The following is a 21,639-nucleotide window of genomic DNA, read 5'->3' as shown; positions in this document are numbered from 1 at the left end:
AGTCAATGATCATACGAAAACGTGACTTTTCTTCTTTTTTATACCGAGTTTTCTGATGAATCTTAGATGGTTTTGAACCTAAATTTTTTTTCCCTATTTTCCTAACATGTGTAATAAGCCTTTTTCGACCCAAGAGAAAACAAAAGCATGTAATTTCAACGCTTATATAGATACGAGAATGTGTTCAATTTTCCATTTTGATTTTTTTTCGCACTTTTCGTTTGCTAATCAGTCGGCGATGATCGGTGTCGCTAAAAGATAGATGCATCATATTTCCAAATGAGATTTTTTTGTCGGAAATGCTTTAATATTTTCTTTATTTCACATTTTTTTTTTGTTTGATAATTTGATTGATTATAATTGCATTTTTATATTTTATAATATTCTTAAACAATTCTAATTAAATATTCGCTTTTCCATTTTCATTTCAATTAAAGAATCAAATTTGTTAGCGAATTCATTTAATTGACAAGAAAATCGTTCTTTTTTTTCAATGTTTTTCATTTTGTTGCTTTTTCTTATTGTTGATTTGTTTCATAAATCTTTTTTTAAGATAAAAATTCAGTAAAATATCACTATGTGCTAAATTGCGTTCTTTTATTCCATTATTATACACAAAATTATAGAAATATAATAAAAATGAAACAGAATTACGAATCATGTAAAAGAACAGTTTGATGTAATCTTAAACGACGAAAATAAATTTTGAAATCTCTTCTCTGTGACATAAGAAACAATAATTAATCCCAAACTGAAAAACTTATATTCAATTCCACTTAATACTTGAATCAAAACTTTATTTTTTCTTCTTCTTCTTTCAAATAATTCTAAAAGCTAAATTATTGAAATTAAAGGTAAGTAATGCACGTTTTTCTCTCTAATAATAATTCAATAATAAAATACAAAATATTTGTAAATTAAATTCATTTCTACTTAAGTGTATCGTGTATAATATATTGCTAACTGTTACATTGTTTTATTTAGTCTCGATCGAACATTTCTTTGTAAAATCAAGAAAATTTTGTTTTAATTGAAGAAAAAAATCAGGTTTTTGATTGTGAAGAACGACGATAATTTTGGGATGGACTTTTGTTTGTTTTTATATGTATACCAACAGCAGCACAAAGCAACCAAAAATTTGTATCGAAATTTGCTTCAGCTGTTGTACCAGCTGGTCCACTCATACGAACACAGTAATGTTTGTCTGGTCAAATAGTTACAGTCACATACACGCGTGATGGTGGTAAAATCATTATAATCACGTGAAAAAACTCTGTTTTTGTCTGAGTCGATCAGCTGGAAAATCAGCTGAAGCAAATCTCGACAGAAATTCGATTGCTTTCGGCTGTATTGGAATTGATTTTTCAACTTTTTTCCAATAAGATTTCTCTCGCAGTCTGAACACAACATTAACATTTAATTATATTTAAAAAAAAACGTTTGTTTTAGTATCACTATTCTAAGTTATTTAAGGCAGATATATAAATGTCGTATTTTTGTATGTCTTCTTTTGGCCTCAGTTTTTTTTTTGCATAAAATTCTTTTCAATTAACTGAAAATAATTTACATTTTGATAAAATACACTTTTTTTTAGCCTAAAACCATAATTAACATAAATTGTAAAATTTTATTAGCGACACAATTTTCTGCTATTATTTTGTCAATCCGTTACGTGAGATCTTCGTCGAGTAAATGTAAATTCACCGAAGACAATTCGGTACATTTGAATATTGCATTGTATAATCCCCAACAGAAATGTGTGTAATTATACCGAATTGTCGACGTAGGAAAAGTATGATACATTTTTGGACATATCATTGGTAGTAAAGACGTAAGTACCATAAATATAAATTAAAATAACAAAATAATAAATCGACTTTGCATATGACACAGGGCATTATTGAAAAAAGGAATCCCCAGAAAAATTATTCATCGTTTTTCTATTGTCACCTTTGGCTGATGCAAAGCTAATTCCAAAAATTTTATTTTAGTATTCAGTATAAGTATATCAGACAGGTTAATAAGGACGGCATATAAACGGACACATCTCGACTTTATCGATATTTAAGTGCGGGAAATTTTTAAAATAATTTTTTTTAATGGAACGGATCTCGAAAACATTTTTTTTGCTGATGTTGATCATGTTGTAGGCACTTAAAATTGGAAACATTAACTATATAGAGTGAAGCGGACTAGTGAAATGGAATTTTTCATTTCCGAGTTTCTTTCGTCTCGTTTCGCTCTACTCCTTTTGGTTCTTAATTTCGTTTTTGCGCATTCGGATCTTAAGCTAATTGCAGTCGGGTCAAGGGATTTGTTTTATTTCTCTTTCTACTTTTTCCATAAATTATTTTTTGAGCAAAGACATACAAAAATAAGCGTTGACACAACGACTTAATTAGAAATAATTTTTTTTTTAAATCTTTTTTATATAAAATTACATTACACGCTAATGCGTATATAATAGATATGTTGAAATAAAGGCACTTCGAAGCATTAATATCATCCTAATATAAATGTACGCAAATAAATAAATTTAGAAAATATAGTCGGGAAAAATCGTGTTATTTGCTTTGATTTTGATTTAAATTTCCTTTTTTTTTAAGTTCCTTGGGTCATCGATCATTTTTCCAAGTTTAGATCATGCAGAGAGTTTGAATTTCATGGATTTTCTTTCTACTTTTTTTTTTCATCATCAAAATGAACGAATTCAAAAAATGCACTGACTTCAAACACATCATCATCAGTTTGTTTGTTTTTATCGCATAAATATTTTGTTTTGTTTCGTCTGTGACGAACATTTATCCAGATATAAAAAATGGGTTCTTTTAAGCGTAACGTAAAAATTAAAAATTATCAAAACAAAAATCTTTAAAATACGAAAGCTTTTTTAAGACACAAATAAAAATTTAATAATTAAAAACGATCATCACACATTGCCGTACCAGTAATTTATGTATACGCATTCGGTTCGAATATATATACACATAAAAATGTCCGACTTTTTGACTATTTCCACCCGGGAAATAGGTGCGAGATTTGGTTTAACAAATTTTTATATTTTAAATTAATACAAAAAAACAATTTTAAATTGACTCTGCACGCATATAGATATATTATAACGACACAATATATAATAGAATTCCTCATTTGTTTTTCGTTTTCATAAGAAAAGAAACCGTCTCAATTGCGTCGGTTAATAAACGCATTTTCAGATTTTCGATTGCAGTTTTCTCATTTCGTCAAATAAAATCTGATGACAACAAACTCTCTTTCTCTTTCTCCTTCCTTCCGAAAAGAACGTCATTTATATTTTATTACTCAACCATATCGTCGTTGGCATGATTAGACTTAAGTTTTAAATAATATCCGTACAAATTAATAAGTAAAATTTTAACACCTATTTCAGCTAATACTTTACAAAAAAATAAAAATAAAATTCAAATTGACCAAACTTTATAACCAGGTGAGTGGCTTTGTTGCGGCTGTATCTATAAGATTGTGGACGTCATCAAGTAGTTCGTTGCTGAAGCCGTCGCCCAACTGTAAATGGAAATAAATTTTGAAATTAATATCTGACATGGTGCCATAGCTTATAGCCAACACTAATTTGAGAAAAGAAACTCTCCACCAATGTAGCATTTATTCAATCACTAAACAATCAAACTTCTAATTCAAAAACAGTTTTTTTCCTAACGTATTCTGAAAGGGTTTTTAGCGAATGAGCGGTTTCTGGAATCGAACTCGCTAAAAAAAGCCTTTCAGCATAAGTTAGGAACAACTTATTTCCTAAACAACATTGGAAATACGCGACGAATAATATCAACAGGGCACCTCAAACACAAGTGTGAAAGTGATCGTAGTCGACAGCTGTCAAATAGAGTACTCTTTTGGGTGGTGTGGGAAAACAGGAAAAATAGGAAAATGGGCAGTTTTTCTTGCCTCCTCACCAACAGCTTCTGTTGTATGAACAAACCCGATTTTCTTAAAAATTAAATATTTTGTTTAGTCTGGTCAATGTCCTTCATTTTTCATATCGCACACCGTTGTTGAGTCAAAACATCCGGAGATAAACGTAGGTATTGACGAGATGAAACAAAATATTTAATTTTTAAGAAAATCGGGTTTGCTCATACATCAGTAGCGATTGGCGAGAAAGCAAGAAAAACTTGCATATTTTCCTACTTTTCCGGTTTTCCCGCAACTCCTTGTATTGTATGGTTTTCTACAGTGTTTCACAGTTGTTTGACACACTGTCAAGTTTCAGTACCCTATTTAGATGCTTAAAGTGCATTGACATCAAATTAATTGGTTTATCAAATGCTGAAATATTGCACCTACGTCGCTCATTTCCGAGACACTAGAACCAAAAAATTGTTCTTAACTTATGCTAAAAGGCTTTTTAGTGAATGATCGAAGGTTTTTGATTTCCCTAGGGTCGAAAATGGATTATTACATTGCTGGGGAAAACAAGAAAATTTATTTGGAAAATGACAGCATGGGAAATCTATAAGAAAACTCGGGATAAAAATGAAAAGTCATATTTTCGTGGGATTGTTGACCTAGTTTTCGCCTCTGTTTTAATAACTATTCGGCATGCGTTCGTTAAAGTATACTAGTAGAGTGCGAGCCATGCAAAATGAACAAAATTCGAAATGACAGCAGTCTAGGGCGTGACTTTCAAATGTAGGATGTTGAGCAAGAAGGGTAGAAAGTGTTGAGGTATTAGGTAGAACTTAAACACTTCGAAGGGAACCATAAGAGGAAGAATTTTAACTTAGAGCTACGCACCGATCAATTCTGAAGAAAAATTTCGAAATCAATGAAAACCCAGACTTTCTGAATTTAAAAAGACGTGACTTTAATTGCTGGCGGTTATGTACGACGTGGGTTAGGATATATGATCAGTATAGTATACGTGTCAGAGGTTCAGATATTATAAGAAGGGACCATAACGACCTCTGACAGGATTACTTAGTTAGGCATAAAGCACAAGGACTGAAGTTTCTTAAATTATTGCGAGTCGACTCGATCATTCACCTAAAAGCTCTCAGTGTTCCCACAGTAAATCGTGAGTGAATTTCCATCTATCAGACGTAATTAACAACATTCGTTGTATCTGTATGTATATGCACTGTCCACTTTCGATAAATGACTTTGTAAAAAATCGACTTAAACATTGGTATCGATGGTGTATAACGTTGTACACCATATTCGAATCATCGATTCGCATTATTTCGCAAAAACTTGTCCAATAGTTTGACTTGTATTAGTGTAGCAACAACAAATTGTAATGATAAATTATTGTCATACCTGATGCAAAGACGGCACTAAGTCATCTGTACTCTCTAAATTAGTATTTATTGATTCCATAGTTCCACTTTCTAGAAATATAGAAACATAACAAACATTAGAGCACTTTCATCATATCGACAATTATCGTATAGTTTACCACTTATGCAGTCCATACTGTCGTCAATATTTGCCATAAAATCAGGTGTGTGAGGCATTGAATAATTTGTCGACGACACACTCAAACCGCTATCCGCTGACTCTTGTCGTGTATGATCGGTAACGCCGGAGAGAAATGGATCCATTTGATGTGCGATTGACTGTTGATTTTGACGAGCTAATAAGTCCTAAAAACCAAGTTTTTTTTTTCCTCGTTAAATTAATTCGATTTGGAAATTGTATGCGATGCGTTTACTTGATTGAATAATTGAATTTCTTGTTGCCGTTGCCTTAACACTTCGACTTCACGTTTCAATTTAGAAATATTTATGTTAGCCGTGTTCCCCAGTCCGACGTTCATTTCGATGCGTGAACTTAATGGATTCGATCGTTGAAATTGTTCAGCTGAAATATTGACAAGAAGGGAAATTATTTAATTATTTAATAAGATTTTCGATATAAATTGATTTAAATGAATGTGAAGCACGCCCAATAGATGTCCGACATAATCATATCATGCTGATTATTCGCCTTACCACAATAAATATGAAACCCGAAGTTAAAGTAATAGTTAATTACCGGACAAGAGATAAAAAGTTGAAAAGTCCACGTTTCGTGTGACGTTTGTTAATCCGAGGCAAAACTGAGGTTAACTCTTAAACGATAACGTGACTTTTCATTTTTATCCCAAAATCTTTGATGCATTTGATTTGAGCTCCAAAACCAATTCTCTTGTTTTCTCTAGTGGTGTAATAAGCCACTTTCGACTCTCACAAGGATGTGAAATATTTTGACGAAAATGATCGAATGTTGTGGACAAAGACGTTAGGCACTTCGACTGGTTACCATCACTCCGTTCGGACTACAACTCGCAAAGTTGCCTAAAATCTCCCATCCACAACCGATACATGAATAACTATTTCTCAACTGAGTGGCGGAAAGTCACACATCCAGTGCATAAAAAGCATTTATGACTCAGTGGCTTAAGTAACTATTACGGATTGGTCTATCTACTCAGTACAAAAAAGTGCCTAAAATTTGAATCATAGACTCTCGAATCTGTACATATGTTATCATTAGGAACTTAGACACACTAGTTATCTAAAACTAACATTCATAAACATTCACTCTAAAGTTCACGAAAATTCGGTTAAAATTCCAACTTCGACGTTGAAATTGATGGGAAGTCGAATAGCAATGTCAATTTAGCATTTCACATCCACATTCTACTGAATTTGTTGTAAATTACTACATCAGTATTGGACGTGATAGATTTCTCGTTAGATATTAAGCGGAAGATTTAGGACGAGTCCAAGAATAGTGCATGGTACAAATGCAACACGTGCAGAAAATGATGCAATTGTTAGTAACAACTATAGAGGGTTGGATGAAGAAACCGCGAGTAATTTTCGAAGCAAAGTCTAGTAAAAGGTGTAAAAAAGAGGAAGTTTATACCACATACAGACGAGTTTGGAGTAAAAATGTATTCAAAGCATATGAACAACAACACAATCATGGACATCGACAACATGAAGTGCACAAAAGCGCTTACATGACGGATGGTTGGGTGTTGATTTTTGTTGTTGTCATGAAAAATCCTTTTATTGTTAGTACTCCGTTGTACTCTCGGTTGTATATGTTTGACCATTTTCAAAAATCATTCATACTACAATGTGATACAGTGGTACGTCCACTCAAGATTTAATTGCATAATTAGATTTCCAAGACAGTTCAAAATTAAAAACCAGTTTTTATCTTTGAAGAAAGTTGTACCGAGAAACCACTATGTCTGTGTGTTAGGGATATTTTCAAATCGGAAGTTTTGCGATATTTTGTTCTTAAGAAGGATGAGGTGTCAAATCAAGAAATATTTTTGATGAAAAGTTATCGTCACTAGATTTCCAGCAAATAGTTTTTACATGATACATGCCTCGAAAACCGTACTTTTCATGTTTAAAGCCATTACATAACTCGGGATAAAAGTAAAAAGTCTCGTTTTCGTGTGTTTATTGACCTGGGCTTCGCCTCGGATCAACAAAATTCACACGAAAACTCTACTTTTCATCTTTTTATCCCTAGTTGTGTAAAATACTATTAAACCAGTAAACACTTGCAGAACAGAATGGAAAGTATTTGTTAGTGTAACTACGCACGACTTGCAATAAAATAATTATAATTAACATGGAAATTAAGATATTCGTTAAGCATGAAACAAAGTTAAATGCAAATTATAATATGATGCAGTTAACATGCAAAATGGATTAGATATTAACACATACACGGGACATACAAAGTAAAATTGGCATACTACATATCAAGCAAACAAATATGATCAGCTCAGATAAGATCTCGTGTAATATCAACAGTGAGTGAATGGGTATACATAGTTGCACGGTGTCCTTAATTAGACATTACAATAAAATTGCATTTCAAAGCAAGTATATCGTCAAGATGTCTACGACGGAAGATCGTCATTTACTTGTTGACAATGACGAGCGTACCGCGATATCATCATGAAATCTTTTGCTATACTTTGAATTATCATCTGGTCTTTCACGGTAAATCTTGATGCTATATATGTATGTATAAATAACACAAGCAAGTGTTCGTCGGATAAACAGATGACTATAATGACAGTTAGGTTCTAGCTTCCCCAGATGCAGATATTACAACAAATCTAATCTCGCCATTTTTCGAATCAAATCGCAATTAAATAGTAAACAAAAACCAAACATTGAAAACGACATTAGAAATACATTATATGTATATGAGTTATACGTACGTATTCTTGGGACCCGTGGGTCAACCCAAGAAGTGGTACGGTTAATGTGGTTAATAAAGTATGTTTCACCGGCACTGGTTACGGCTTGCTCCCAACCTTCAGGCAGTGTTCCCAATTGTCCAAGTGCATTTGAAGATATAATTGGTTTGGAAGCAGCTGTGGCTGTAAAGAGTTACACACGACTTATATATCGTCATTTCGCCATTGACCAACAAGAATGTTTAAATTATTGATTTATCATTCAAGAATTTAACTGTGGAAATGTTTCACAACTTTCGTAAGATCGTTTTTTTTTGTATAAATGGAAGTAACCATGACAACGTGCGTGACATACACAATGGAATACCGTTTTATTATGCTTATAGTGTTCGAAAAGGACTCAGATTGGAATTTATCGAGCCGGGTAAAAACCATGACTAATCGTCGATGTTTTCTTAATAGCTGGAATTTCGTCGATTAAAAAGGACAGGTATTAAATTTACCTGCTTGTGATGTTGCTTGTTGTTGTTGCTGTTGTTGTTGCTGCTGCTGTTGTTGTTGTTGAAGTTGTTGCTGCGTTCTTGCTAATAATGAATCAGTACTTTGATGTTGCGTTAATGACTGTTGTGCTGCCACTTGTTTCCTGGGATCTTCCCACTGTGTCGTACGTGTTATATGACTGAAAAAATTTAAAAAAGATTCATTCTATTACTTCATGTGTTAAAAATTGAAAGGCTGTAGTTGGTAAAGATTCTTTTGAAAAGGATTCTCAATTTCACAAAAATGTGTAACCTTCGATGTAACCAAACAACATCTGAGTACAGCAAAGCGTTTGACAAGTTTATTTATCGAGTCAATTACATCTTTCGATATTGAAGTATACTCAAGAGATAGATGCAACATCTTTAGGTTTATCGTTTAAAAAGTCTGGGATCCCATATTTTAGACATAAAGCTATGTGGTAAAGGTAACACGACAATAGGTTATGATCAATCGATTTTGTATGTCGAAGTCATACCTGTATGAGACATATAAGAGGCATCGGTGCTTTGCTGAAAAGCATACATTTGGGAGTTTTTTTCTTACTTTTCACCAGAATCCTTTTTGAAAAATGTACGACCGAAATAACGGCAACGAACAATGGGCAGTTTATGAAAGTTTCGTTAAACTGCTCGCTTTTTTCAGAGAACGACCAGAACGACAAAAACCAAAAATAGTTTTTATTTATAATTCTGATGAAAAGAAATCATGAAAAATGAGATACGAGACACGCAAATGTAGGCTACAATTTTAGCTAAGTACCGGTGCTTGTCAAAATATTCCAAACAGAAATGCCGATGGACATATAAATACTAAGACAATACTAATTCAAAATTGCATCGCAACCTGTAACTCATAGAAATATGGTCCAGCGTTCCTTCACCAAATTAGTTATTTATGAAACAAGTCGCGAAAAGTGACTGCTTTTGTCACTAGAAGTGAACAAAGCCATCATGGGACAAAATTTCGTTGCAAAGTCAAGAATCGTACGAAGGAATATTATCGCACTAGATGTCAGATTCCCAATCCGCGGCGAAGTCGCGGTTGGCAAGACATCGTGTGCGATAATACACCAGAATACGATTCGTGTTGCATACAACGTTTTATGCAATGAAGAAAACCAAATAAATATCGAAAATATTCGTAGTGTGACGTCAGCAACACGTGGATTTTATCGTCCTAGTGCGATAAAGTCCATTGTTAATCCTATATACGATAAAATACGTTCATATAACATTGCACACAGGCTGCGTAAGTTACAAATATCATCACTGAATTGCATTAAAGCTATTGGAAATCCCTTTCGCCACTAGTGATGAAAAATGTGGACATCATTGAAATAATGTATGAAAAAGTGAACATTTTGCGACGGAATTACATAAAATATACATTTTACGACTCGAGTACCCAGTATACCTAACTGAAACATGAAATACAGCAACAAGTAAAACAAGTAAAAAATTACGCGAACGATAGACGAAGAAAATGTATTGAAAACTACGCCTTATAAATGAACGTGTATGTTAGGTAAGTCTATGAGATTTTATCAATGATTTTTCCCAAATTTCGACAAAACATTTAAAAAAAAGAGATCCATTCATGTGTCCTTTCCCATTAACTATCCCAAAATGCATAATAAAAGTGAAAAAAATGTGGAAATGTAGGCATCAATAACGCACCCACTTTGAAATAACCACTAAAGCAACGTATTGTTCATTTTTTTGGTGTCTCTCTTATAAATTGTACCTTTCGGAACGAACCTTTATCGCTTCGTTCGAAACTTAAGAAGGTAATTGTAGTTCCAAGAATTACATTCATTGTTTTGACGAAATTCTTCAATATATCCAACACACACGCCTATATATGTACACACACCACATCCATAACCAAGAGGCTAAGTTTTTCCATTTTTTCCCACATTCGATTATTTTTTTTTTCCTTCTTTACCTAATAGAATTCCAACGTATATATAAATGGTTGTATACATACTCTTCAGTGCTCGGTATACACGTTACGTGTATCAGCCTAACTATTTATTTTATTTTTCAATTCGTGTAATATGTGATAGAAGTTATATACGATCGGAACCTATAAGAAACTGGTTGAACGAACATTAACCAGATCGACTCAACATTCATAAATCATATCATTTCATAAGCATAGATATATGATACATGGATTAAAATCACAACCAAGAAAAATACTCTCTGTTTGGCTGCTTTTGTTTATTGTATTTGTGTGTTATTATGATGGTATGGTACATCTATAATATACATAAACCCGCTGCTTCTCGATGATAGTGGAATTGATTAACATATGAACGAATACATTTAAATACCAGACGTTACACACAGGTTCATTTTTATATATTTTCTTTCTTCGAATTCAAGCAAGTATTAGTTTGATGACTGTGCGCATAGAAGAATAACCGACCGCGATTTTAATTAATTTTAGTTAGGGAATCTGTAGACCGAAGAATTTCTGATATATCAAAAGCATTGGAATTTAGGGTTTCTAATATTTTGCTGAAGCATAAATGAAACGAACATTTTGCGGTAGCAAAAAAATCGCTAAGTGAAGTACATCGACTTAATTCAATGTAAAAAAAAAAGTTTCGGATGTTTAAGGCCAAACAAAAGCAGTAGGTTGTTTATAGCAACTGTGCAGTAAATCGATTACAAATTTCAAATAGTTAGGTTGTTCAATTGCAAAAAACGTATGAGAAAACACTGGATCGTTACTAAAATCTCCATGGACTTAATTTTCTGTTTTAAATATATTTTTAGAATTAAATTTCAGGAATGAACCCAATTTTGCGAGTTCTACTATTCGATTCGATTAATATTAGAGAGTTATTTCTAGTCTGACTTCTGTAACGCTGTACTCAAACACGTTAGACGAAAAATCACTGCTGACTCTAAACATTTTTTTTTAAATGTATTTTTGTGTACAATCTTAGTCAATTATTTTCGTTATCTACATAATACATACGTTGAAAGGAACAAGGAAGTTGTAATACAACTGAGGGTACGATAAAAAAAATCAACCTTTTAAAAACGGCTTATTATCTATTATCCATAACGGCGACAATAGTAAGCGATTGTGACCTGGAGTCTTCTTTTAGTTTTAAAGTAGAGGACCATTCAAAAAGTTCACACTCGAAAAATTACGAAAATTATACTACCACATCGCACACAACACCTAACGTATGATAAACAGAGTGAAGTACAAGATTTTGCGTCAAACACTGATCAAGTACAAATTTGAACAGAAGAGCGTTTTATCAAAACTAGTTAGTCCACTTTTCATGTATAACGTGAGAGAGAGAGTGAGACTGATGTATTTCAACTATTAATATTAGAAGAGTGAAGAGAATATTGGACTTATCTGTTTGATAAAACGCTCTTTCTGATGACTGTAATAGTATATGTTATATACACCTGACGCCTGTGCTTTCAAAGAATCGATCAAAGGATCAATTTTATAGCATTGACCAACGCACTTCAAGCATAAGTGCTTCTAGTGACAGCAACCAATTAGAATACTATTTTGTACGAAAAATTTGTACATTATTTTTACAGTTTCAAAATTTGCACTGGTTAGTTTCAGTACTCTATTTAAGGTACAACTTATACTTGAAGTGCGTTGCATTGACTTGAAAGAGTGGCTAATCCAATGAAAGTGTAAAACAGGTATGGTCTATTGTCCGCCCGGAGGACTTAAACGCACTCATTTTCATATTATTTTGACATAAAATGTGAGTGCGTTTAAGACTAATTCCCCGATCGACCATACCTGTTCTAGACTTTCATTGGGCTAATCACCATCTTTGTTCGATCGGGAAGTATGCAGATACGCAGTTGTATAATGTTTGTTGTATTTAAATCAACCACAATACACGCCTTTTGAGCATGGCGACGGGAAGAAAATTTATGTCGAATATTAAAAATAAAATCTGAAAAGAGAACAACATGTTTTGATACTGCAATAAAAACGTCACCCAACGTGGTTTCATTCATATATCGAAAAGTCAACCTGCGCTATGTATTCGTAAAAAAAAAACGGCGGCGGGTCGGTGCAGCTATAATCGACAAAGAACATTATTGCGATCGGTACCAAAAAAAAAGGGAATATTTATTCGAATTCTGTCTCCTTCGAAACCTCACTGGTTGGTTTATATAATTTTAATTTAATGCTAATTCGTTGACATTTTGTTTATTTATCGTTCTTTTAAACATTTAAAACGAACATTCAAGTCATTAACTGTGTGGCATGGACTTAAAGAGTTTTATGTGGACCAATAATTTTTTTCCCTCAAAAGTTATGTTCTTCATTAATTAAATGGAATTGCTTTATAATTGCTTCGGAGCTGGTAATCTAAACTAAACCAACGGCCATGTTATGACGACACTCTTAATGAGTTACAATAAATTCGAACTTAGAGAATTTGTTTATCTGACATAACTTTCAAATCATATTGGACATGATGCACAACCATGACTGTGTGGCAACTGAGTAAATAAGTGTTATTCTATCGGGGCACAGTCCTCTTGGAAAATGAACGAAACGTTACTGCATCAACAACACTCAGAACATGGAGCACAAAATATTAATTTTGATTATCGACAATACGATACCGTGCGATGAGGGATGACGGGATTATATTGGGATTTAAAGTCTGAACCAAAGTAGATTGTATCACAATCGAACTGATGACCAACTATAAATCTCAACCACTCAAGCGTCTAATTTTAATGATTTAAGTCAACGATTTGATTGGTTGCAACAGTGCTTACTAATGAGTACTTGGGAGTAATTTAGTAGGAGAGTTGTATTGGTTAGTGGCAGATAATAGGATGGTTTCGAAAGTAGACAAGTAGAATTCACCCTTGATGAGAGTTACAAATTGTTCGTTAAAGAATTATAAACTCTGTACGTACTTGAGATAATAAATTTGTCCTTCTGCTGTGCGAGCCTGTTCCCATCCAGCCGGTAATTCACCCAATTCATCCTGTAATTGTATTGCACTGACAACATCATATGACCGTTGTTTCATATGAACAGGTTGAATGGTTTGCGTCGTTGACTGAGTCTGGCCCTGTTGCTGTTGCGTTGTCGCACTCGAATTTATGTTCGACGAATTGTTATTGAGTCCAGCATAAGTTTGTTGCAGCGACGCCGGACTACTGTGCGCCCGCGAATGTGAAATGGGCAAACGATTGACGGTCGGATTAACACCGGACGGCGAACAAATTGTGGTTGTACCGGAACCGAAGGCCGAATCGGCACTGTTTTCGCGAGAATGCGAAACCGATGGTGATTTGGAGCCGGTTAATGGTGGATTGAAAAATGATGGTGGCAAATCTCGCATGCGGAACGGTTTCGTTAGCTTTCGGGTTGTGCCAGTTGGTCCTAATACGCTGTCGAATAGTGCTTGCAGATTTTCGGCCGAATCTTGATCGATTCGTACCAGTAAATTTCCCTGTTTCGCATTTGCGTTCGGTTTACTCGTATTGTTGTTTAGATTATTACTATTGTTCAGTGCCATCTTCAGTCGATTTTTATTTTCACCTTGTTAACACAAAATATTTATTTAACAGAAAAAAAAAATCTTCGCTTAATGGTTCGATATGTACATATATATACGCTACGATATGTAATGTTGTAGTGTAGTATATATAATTGTTTCACATAAACCACTCGTCTCCAACAAAAAACACATATACACACAGCCACACAATACGGCCAAAGAAATTTTTTTTAATTCTTTATTGATGGCTAGTGTCTACTCTTGTATGAAGTTATTTTTAAATTACGACAAACATAGTCAATTATAAATTTATTAGCACGAAAAATAGCACAAGAAAATTAATAAAATTTACACACAAAAAGTTGTGATTAAAAACAAAAATTTAATTTTCAGTTAAACTTTTGATGACGAATGTTGAAAACGACGAAAAATATTAACAGATTGCTCAGTAAATTTCAAATAAATAAGGCAATACGTGTAGGTAATTATTATGGGGCTAATATAAACACACAAAGATAAGATTCACCAGTTCCTACACACAAAATTTCATTATTTTTTTTTGTATTTTTGTTTTTCTTTTTTTTCTTTTCTTTTTTGACGCGAAAAAGAAAATTGTTTTTCTATTTTTATAACCGAAAATAGATTTAAATCACTTGAAACAGTAAAAATAGCATCCGTCTTAAGGCGCCCGAACGGATCAACAACTCGCGATTGTCCCCGCCTCTACGCAACAACTGGTTTTACTTGACTAAAATACTAATTCAAGTCAGAAAAATATTATTAACTCAGTGGTGCACATTTGACTGAGAGCATACGTTTAAATGTAACTTTTATTTTACATTTTTATTTAATCTTTTTAACAAATACCAACGTATTTATAAGCTCCATCATCGCAACCGAGAGAGTCGAAATGGAATGGATTTATGAACAATTTTTTTTTTCCTTCTTCGTTCAACACTAGTAAAAATGTATATTTGCTGAGTTCATCTTTTTCTGTGGAAACAAAAACACTGAAATGATACGTAGAAGGAGCCACGAATACACTACACATTTAAGTCTAAGTATGTGAAAATGGTTAAATGGATTTGTTTTGTGCTCGAAAGGGCGTCATGGCAATCAAAATAAAGATTGTTTGTGCAAACAAGATATTATATGACTTTTACACAGGAAAAATGTCTCTCTGTGAAATTTCGTATTCAAACCAAAGTCCATACGATTGACAAATACACAGTTGCGGGTACACGAACCATTTTATAACTTAAACCACTGTGGTTCCACTGGTATGTGTATATATTTTACGAGTAAAAGTTGAACCTTTTCATTGAAACTATACCACAACTGGAAGGTTTTATGCATATAAATACATGTTACACAGTCAAACAAGTTGGTATGCAACAGATCATTTACATTCATCGCAAACTCGTATCTACGTTTATGTTAGAATTAATAAATAAGTCGAGATCTTTTTTTTTTGTGTATAGGTATGCGACAGGTACGCAGTGAAGAGGTTGTTCACTGGGTTCATTGATGAATTCACTTGCCTGTTCACTTGGATTTGTTGCATGTTTGTTTGTATTTGTTTGTATTTTTCTCGTATGGGTTAGTATAGTTGTTAATTCGCATTGAAGTGTATAGAAGAGGGACCTGCTACTTAATCTGTTGTGGACAATGACGAATAAGGTAATTAATAAGCTTTTATGATGCAAAACGTATGTGATACCATATCCTGACTAAGGTAGGGTTGTATTTAAATACATAGCGATCAGTCCAACTCAACTAGCCTGTTACAGACAGCTATCATCTGTTATCGACAACGACAGCAGGAATAAACGACAAGCTCTGAGGTCTTACATAGGAAAAAGCATGTTCAAAACAAATGAAGTAAAAGATTTCTTAAATCAATCTAAGAAAATCTTCGATCAAATGAAGTAATTCACGCCGTAATTGTGCCTAAAATTTGAATTTCAAGCGAACGATTCAATGAAAAAGTGAACCGAAAAATACATTTCAACGCTCACTTGTATGGGAATGACGCTGCGTTAAAAAGACCTCCGCACTTTGCGTTTTGAATTTCGACCGCACTTATGGCGTGAATAGTTTGAATAGTAAAACTGTTAATATGCTTGCAGTCTGTGACAGGCTAAAACCAGAAAACATTCCCCAAATTGCCAAATTGTAATCTTGCTTCGTTTCGTTATACTTACTGTCATGTTAAAACTAACGAAGTAATGGATTTTACAACAGAAAATATTGAGAAATTGATTAGTCATCAGAATGATTATTTACCTGGCCATGATATGCTTTCTACAAGACTTCCGGTATGCCTCTGGTATCAGAGCTTCAGCAATGTGTATTTCCATTGATGAAATCATGCGTATACAATTAACGATTGCAAAACTACATATACTTTTGATGTCGAGGCTTCCTAATCTCCAAAACACTTCACGACTTTGTACTTGTGGCGGAACAGTTTTTATCTATAAGCGTTTCTGATTACGAGTTCTAATTCCGTTTATAATTTCTGATTATCAAAAACGTGTTCGTTGGATGTGAGGAGAATAACTTTTTATTTTAGAAAAATGACTGATAGATATGGATCGAAGCTGTGTTAAGAACGCGTCTGTATTATGATCTTAAGAAAAAATTTGTGTTGATCAGCAGATAACCAGCAGAGTAGCGCAGTGGAAGCGTGCTGGGCCCATAACCTGATGAAATCCAGTTCTTTACCTTGATACTTGATGAAGAATCTCGCACAGGAAAATAATAACCGACAAATCTTTATGTTGAACAAAGAGAATTTATTGCTTCAGTCAAACACAAAGTGAATGGATAAATTACAAGAGTGTATAGAGGCGATGAATTTAGTATTGACGCAGGTGCTTATCGATGGCAGTGTTGGGGGACATTAAATGATTTCATTCAACACCTTTTATTACCTTTGTGGCGACACACCAGCAACATCATTACTTTTATCGAGTCTACTACTTCTTTTGGTGTATTTTCACTGCGTGCAAAAGGTTCTCTCCTTCAGCCTCACGATAACTTGGTTCAGTAAAATATTTCCCTGGATAAGAAACGTTTTTCTGCCCCCCACGATCAATTCGAGTTGTTAATAGATGAAAAAATATTATCTTTTCAAGTCGATTTATCTTATCTTATCAACGTAGCTTTATCTCGTGATTGAACTTGTAATTCCAGTTTTTTTCGTAAAGGTCTGAATCAATTTCATTTAGTGTTGACTCATTTGTTGAAGAAAAAAATGTGGCCGAATTGTATGCATGGAAGCAACAGTGTGAGTTTTTCGTTTGTAAACAAATAAATGAAGCAGAGTAAAAAGATCGAAACATTTTATTGCAAAGACGATTGAGTAGATCAATAAATTCGCGAGAAATTACTTATTCTAATTATGTAGCCATCTCATCTTTGAATTGGTGATGAGAAATCATTCATTTTCATTTTCCGAAGTGGTCCTGGTGCAAAATGCTGAGCTCCAAGGTCCATGTAATCGTTTACATTGCAGTCCTTTTTGGCACTCTTCGTCAGTGCCACATAATTTTTCCTCTGGCAATGAGAATGGTTCAATGCAGACGGAAGATTGAGAGCACAGCAATCCTTCTTTACAGTTTCGTTTATCGGCACATTCTTCACCAACGTCCGAAGTCAAATGATTTGGATCCAAGCAACGTCCGTTTACGCACGTTATTCCATCGCCATGACAATCAATGACAATTCCATTTTTGTTTCCACACGGACCAAACTTTCCCACCGAACAGTTTTTGTTGCCATCGTAACTTCTAATATCCCAGTAAGTGTCTGCGGCGTCAGCAATGTATACTTTCGCACATTCACACTGGTCTGAGTGGCGGCTACATCTCAATTCCAAATCATCGAGCGAACAACCTTCGGAACAGTTTGATTCGGTGAAAATAAATGGAGTCACCTTCACTGATCTTGAAGTGGTGTCTGTCGGGTCACGACATTGATTATCCACGCAGACAAAACCGTCTTGACAACCGACTGCAAGTTCTCCTTTAGCACCACAAGGTCCATATTTGGACATTAGACATTTTCCACTATCCCATTTCAGATTGAAATCGGATGAAATTGTGTTCTGACATTTACACTTGTGTACGTTGTACCAGCAAGCCAACCAAAGGCCCTGATTCACATTGTCAAGGACGTAACAATCTTGAGCTTCATTACATGTCACATTTAGAAATCCGTCGTCAACGTTATCGGCTGAGCAAATTGTTACAAAACATATAACTAATAAGAAGTCACGAACACAATTTTTAATGAGATTCATTTTCGAACTGAACGAAAAGAAGTGTTTTACGGTCTATCGGATGATATATGTACTTTGCCAATCTGGTGTTAATCTTATTTTGTTTGACTCGACGTGATAACGATTATTTATATTTATGTAGCTAGTTGATTTAGGTGGGGACGTTTTGTTTTTTTAAATTATAACCAGGGATGCATTGCATTTTCGAGAAGCAAAATCAAACCAGTAGATTTTTCAAGCTTTGCAATTTTATTCAAGAATCTAATTTACAGATTTGGAATATGATAAATTTCTAATGAATAGGCGGATGTTTACTCTCGGCCGCTTTACTCTATTATTAACGCTCATTCCGCCAAGTTATTTATTTTCGTGCAAAATGGCGAGCTCCAAGGTCCATGTAATCGTTTACATTGTAGTCCCTGCTGACACTCCTCATCAGAGGAACAGATTTTATTTTCCGGCAATGAGAATGGTTGAATGCACACATTGCTTCGAGAGCACAGTAATCCTTCTACACAATTTTCCTTCGAAGCACATTCTTCACCAACGTCCGAAGTCAAATGATTTGCGTCCAAACACCTTCCGTTTATGCACGTTATTCCATCGCCATGACAATCAATGACTATTCCATTTTTGCTTCCGCACGGACCGAATTTTCCCACTGAACAGTTGTTGTTGCCATCGTAACTTCTAATATCCCAATAAGTGCCTCTAGCATCAGCAACGTATATTTTCGCACATTCACATTGGTCTGAGTCGCGGTTACATCTCAGTCTCAACTCGTTGATTGAACAACCTTCAAAACATTTCGATTCGGTGAAAATGAATGGGGTCACCTTAACTGATCTTGAGCTTGTATCTGTGGGGTCGCGACATTGATTTTCCACGCAGACAAAACCGTCTTGACAACCCACTTCAAGGTTTCCGTTAGCACCACATGGACCATATTTGGACATTAGACATTTGCCATTCTCCCATTTCAAATGAAAATCAGATCTGAATGTGTTCTGACATTTACACTTGTTCACACTATGCCAGCAGGCCAATGAAAGGCCATGACTCTCTAGGACGTAGCAATCACTAGCTTGATTACAGGTCACATTTAGAAACCCAACGTCACTGTCATCGGCTGAACAAATATTTACAAAAACCAACAATAAGAAGTAACAAACGAAATTGTTAAAGAAATTCATTTTGTTTTAAAGGAAAATAGATTCACAACACTCGTCGCAGTACGATGAGAATATGCCAATGTTATTACAATTTTTATTTGTGCTTGACTGTGATAAAAATTTATTCGTTCTAAGTATTAGCATGAGTTTTAGGTGGGGAACCTTATTAATTCAAAGCAGAGGTGTACTAGGAATATACTAAAATTTTATGAATAAATTTTCACAAACGGTCAGCATATCAGCAGTTCTTACTACCAGATCTATTACTTCGTTTGATCTTCGTACTTTCATATATTTTACTTCATTTGTTTGTAAATATCGTTATCGACAAAACACGACAGTCCTTTGTAACAGGTTAAACTCATCAAAATCAAACGAACTGAACGAATTTAATTAATTATTAGCAAACATAATATCTGGTTCCAATGCTTTCAGTCAAATGATTTTCGAATGGTTTGTTTTAACATAATCATTAGAACCTTGAGAAAATGTGAAATGTTATGAAATTCACAATCAACTTGTTTAATGCTACTAGCACGTCTCTTATAAGTTAGTTCTGATGCTATTTATTTGTGATGTTTGTGTTTCTCTTCGGGTTTCTGAAGCCAAGACAGTTTTTTGTGAAGCAATCCCTGACCGTGACTAACGTAGAAGACAACATGATCTATATTTTTGTACGTTTTTACATATCTGGATTTCGTGGTAAAAAAAAAACGATTTGAAGAATGTCCTAGCCAAAAAGATGTCAATTAGTTCTGAACGGTTTACTCGTTCATCACGGGACAGGTTGTGGAACTGGTCATGTTATACTTATTACTCTCACTTCTGAATAATATGTGGAGTAATACTGTAAATGATGGATTATAACAAGGGACTAGCTGTTTACTGTGGAGAACTTTCCACATTTATTTCATTTATTTCCAAAAAAAAATATTTTAAAAAATGAACCACGTAGCTCCAGCGTGTCTAACAATTCTAAGGAGTAACATATTTCACTTTCAAATCAATAAGTGTTTAGTTTGAGAGTCTTGTTCTTGTATGTGACAATTCCTTATTAAATCCAATTTTATGACGCTATTGATTTACATTCTTCGTCGATCGAAACCAACAGCCTTCAGTTGACCCTTTTGACTCGTTCGAGCCCTTTTTCTTGTAATACGCTTGTAGTTCTGAAGTTTTATTCGTTCCACATCGTTTTCTATTCTTTAAGCAGGAGAAACGTACATAGATTCGTTGCACATGAAAAGACTCTCTATTTAAGGGAGTCTCGGAACTTATGTATGTATTCGTTTAGCCTTGCTATGGTTCTTTACAATTTAATTTACACTTTGTTTTACACTTTAATCTATACTTTACTCTAATATTTGATTAAACTTCTCATTTTGTTCCTTCGATCTTTCGTTACATTTCATTTCATTTTTATTATTTTCATCGGTCATCTCATTATAAACTTTGTTTTCATGTACTCACTCAACAGTCTCTTAAACATTATTGAATCGTTCGCCATTTTGATGTCCATTGGTAGCTCGTTAAACATTTTTAGTCCCTCGTAGAATTTTGATTGCCTTACGCAACGCACTTCAAGCAAAAGTGGCACTCTAAATAGGGTACTTAAACTTGACAGTGCTCCATGCAAAATTTTACACTGTAAAAAGAGTTGGACAAAAAGTACTCTATTTGGCAGCTGTCATAAATAGCACTTTTGCTTGAAGTGCGTTGCCTTACGTCATTGTTCAGTCTGAAATCCGTTGCGTTTCGAACGTTGTAAGGGTTTGAGTCTCCGACGTAATTCACTTTGTTTGATAGGTAATTTGGTAACAACCTGTGCTTTAACTGATAGACCACCATCATGGTTCTGTACCAAATTCTTTGTTTGACGTTCATCCATTTCAGCGTGTCC

At 34.2% G+C, this 21,639-nt stretch overlaps 1 protein-coding gene across 4 annotated transcripts; it reads right to left on the bottom strand.

The window, feature by feature from the left end:
* Window positions 1-513: 513 nt before the first annotated feature.
* LOC119073943 (transcriptional coactivator yorkie) lies at window positions 514-15,582 on the bottom strand. 4 transcript variants are annotated; one of them, XM_037179817.1, is made up of 7 exons: window positions 13,693-15,582; window positions 8,716-8,891; window positions 8,234-8,395; window positions 5,708-5,856; window positions 5,453-5,639; window positions 5,314-5,384; window positions 514-3,543 (listed from the first exon to the last, which is right to left on the bottom strand). In XM_037179817.1, the coding sequence occupies exons 1-7, from the start codon at window positions 14,298-14,300 to the stop codon at window positions 3,457-3,459; spliced, it is 1,440 nt and encodes a 479-aa protein (XP_037035712.1). In that variant the 5' UTR covers window positions 14,301-15,582; the 3' UTR covers window positions 514-3,456. The 4 variants fall into 4 exon arrangements, with proteins under 4 accessions (XP_037035712.1, XP_037035714.1, XP_037035713.1 ...); XM_037179819.1 differs by having other exon boundaries at window positions 8,330-8,395; window positions 13,693-15,581; XM_037179818.1 differs by having other exon boundaries at window positions 8,303-8,395; window positions 13,693-15,579.
* Window positions 15,583-21,639: the final 6,057 nt, after the last annotated feature.

The sequence above is a fragment of the Bradysia coprophila genome, unplaced genomic scaffold, assembly GCF_014529535.1.
Source record: "Bradysia coprophila strain Holo2 unplaced genomic scaffold, BU_Bcop_v1 contig_138, whole genome shotgun sequence".
Classification (NCBI taxonomy): Eukaryota; Metazoa; Arthropoda; class Insecta; order Diptera; family Sciaridae; genus Bradysia; species Bradysia coprophila.
The sequence above is the reverse complement of the archived record's forward strand: the minus strand, read 5'-3'. Positions and strand labels throughout refer to the sequence as shown.

Coding starts and splice junctions, on each gene's coding strand:
- LOC119073943 (XM_037179817.1), bottom strand. CDS start 14,300: ATGGCACTGAACAATAGTAATAATCTAAACAACAATACGAGTAAACCG. Junction 8,396..8,715: donor ACAAGCAACATCACAAGCAG/GTAAATTTAATA, acceptor AACTCTTTACAG/CCACAGCTGCTTCCAAACCA. Junction 5,385..5,452: donor CAGTATGGACTGCATAAGTG/GTAAACTATACG, acceptor CTATATTTCTAG/AAAGTGGAACTATGGAATCA.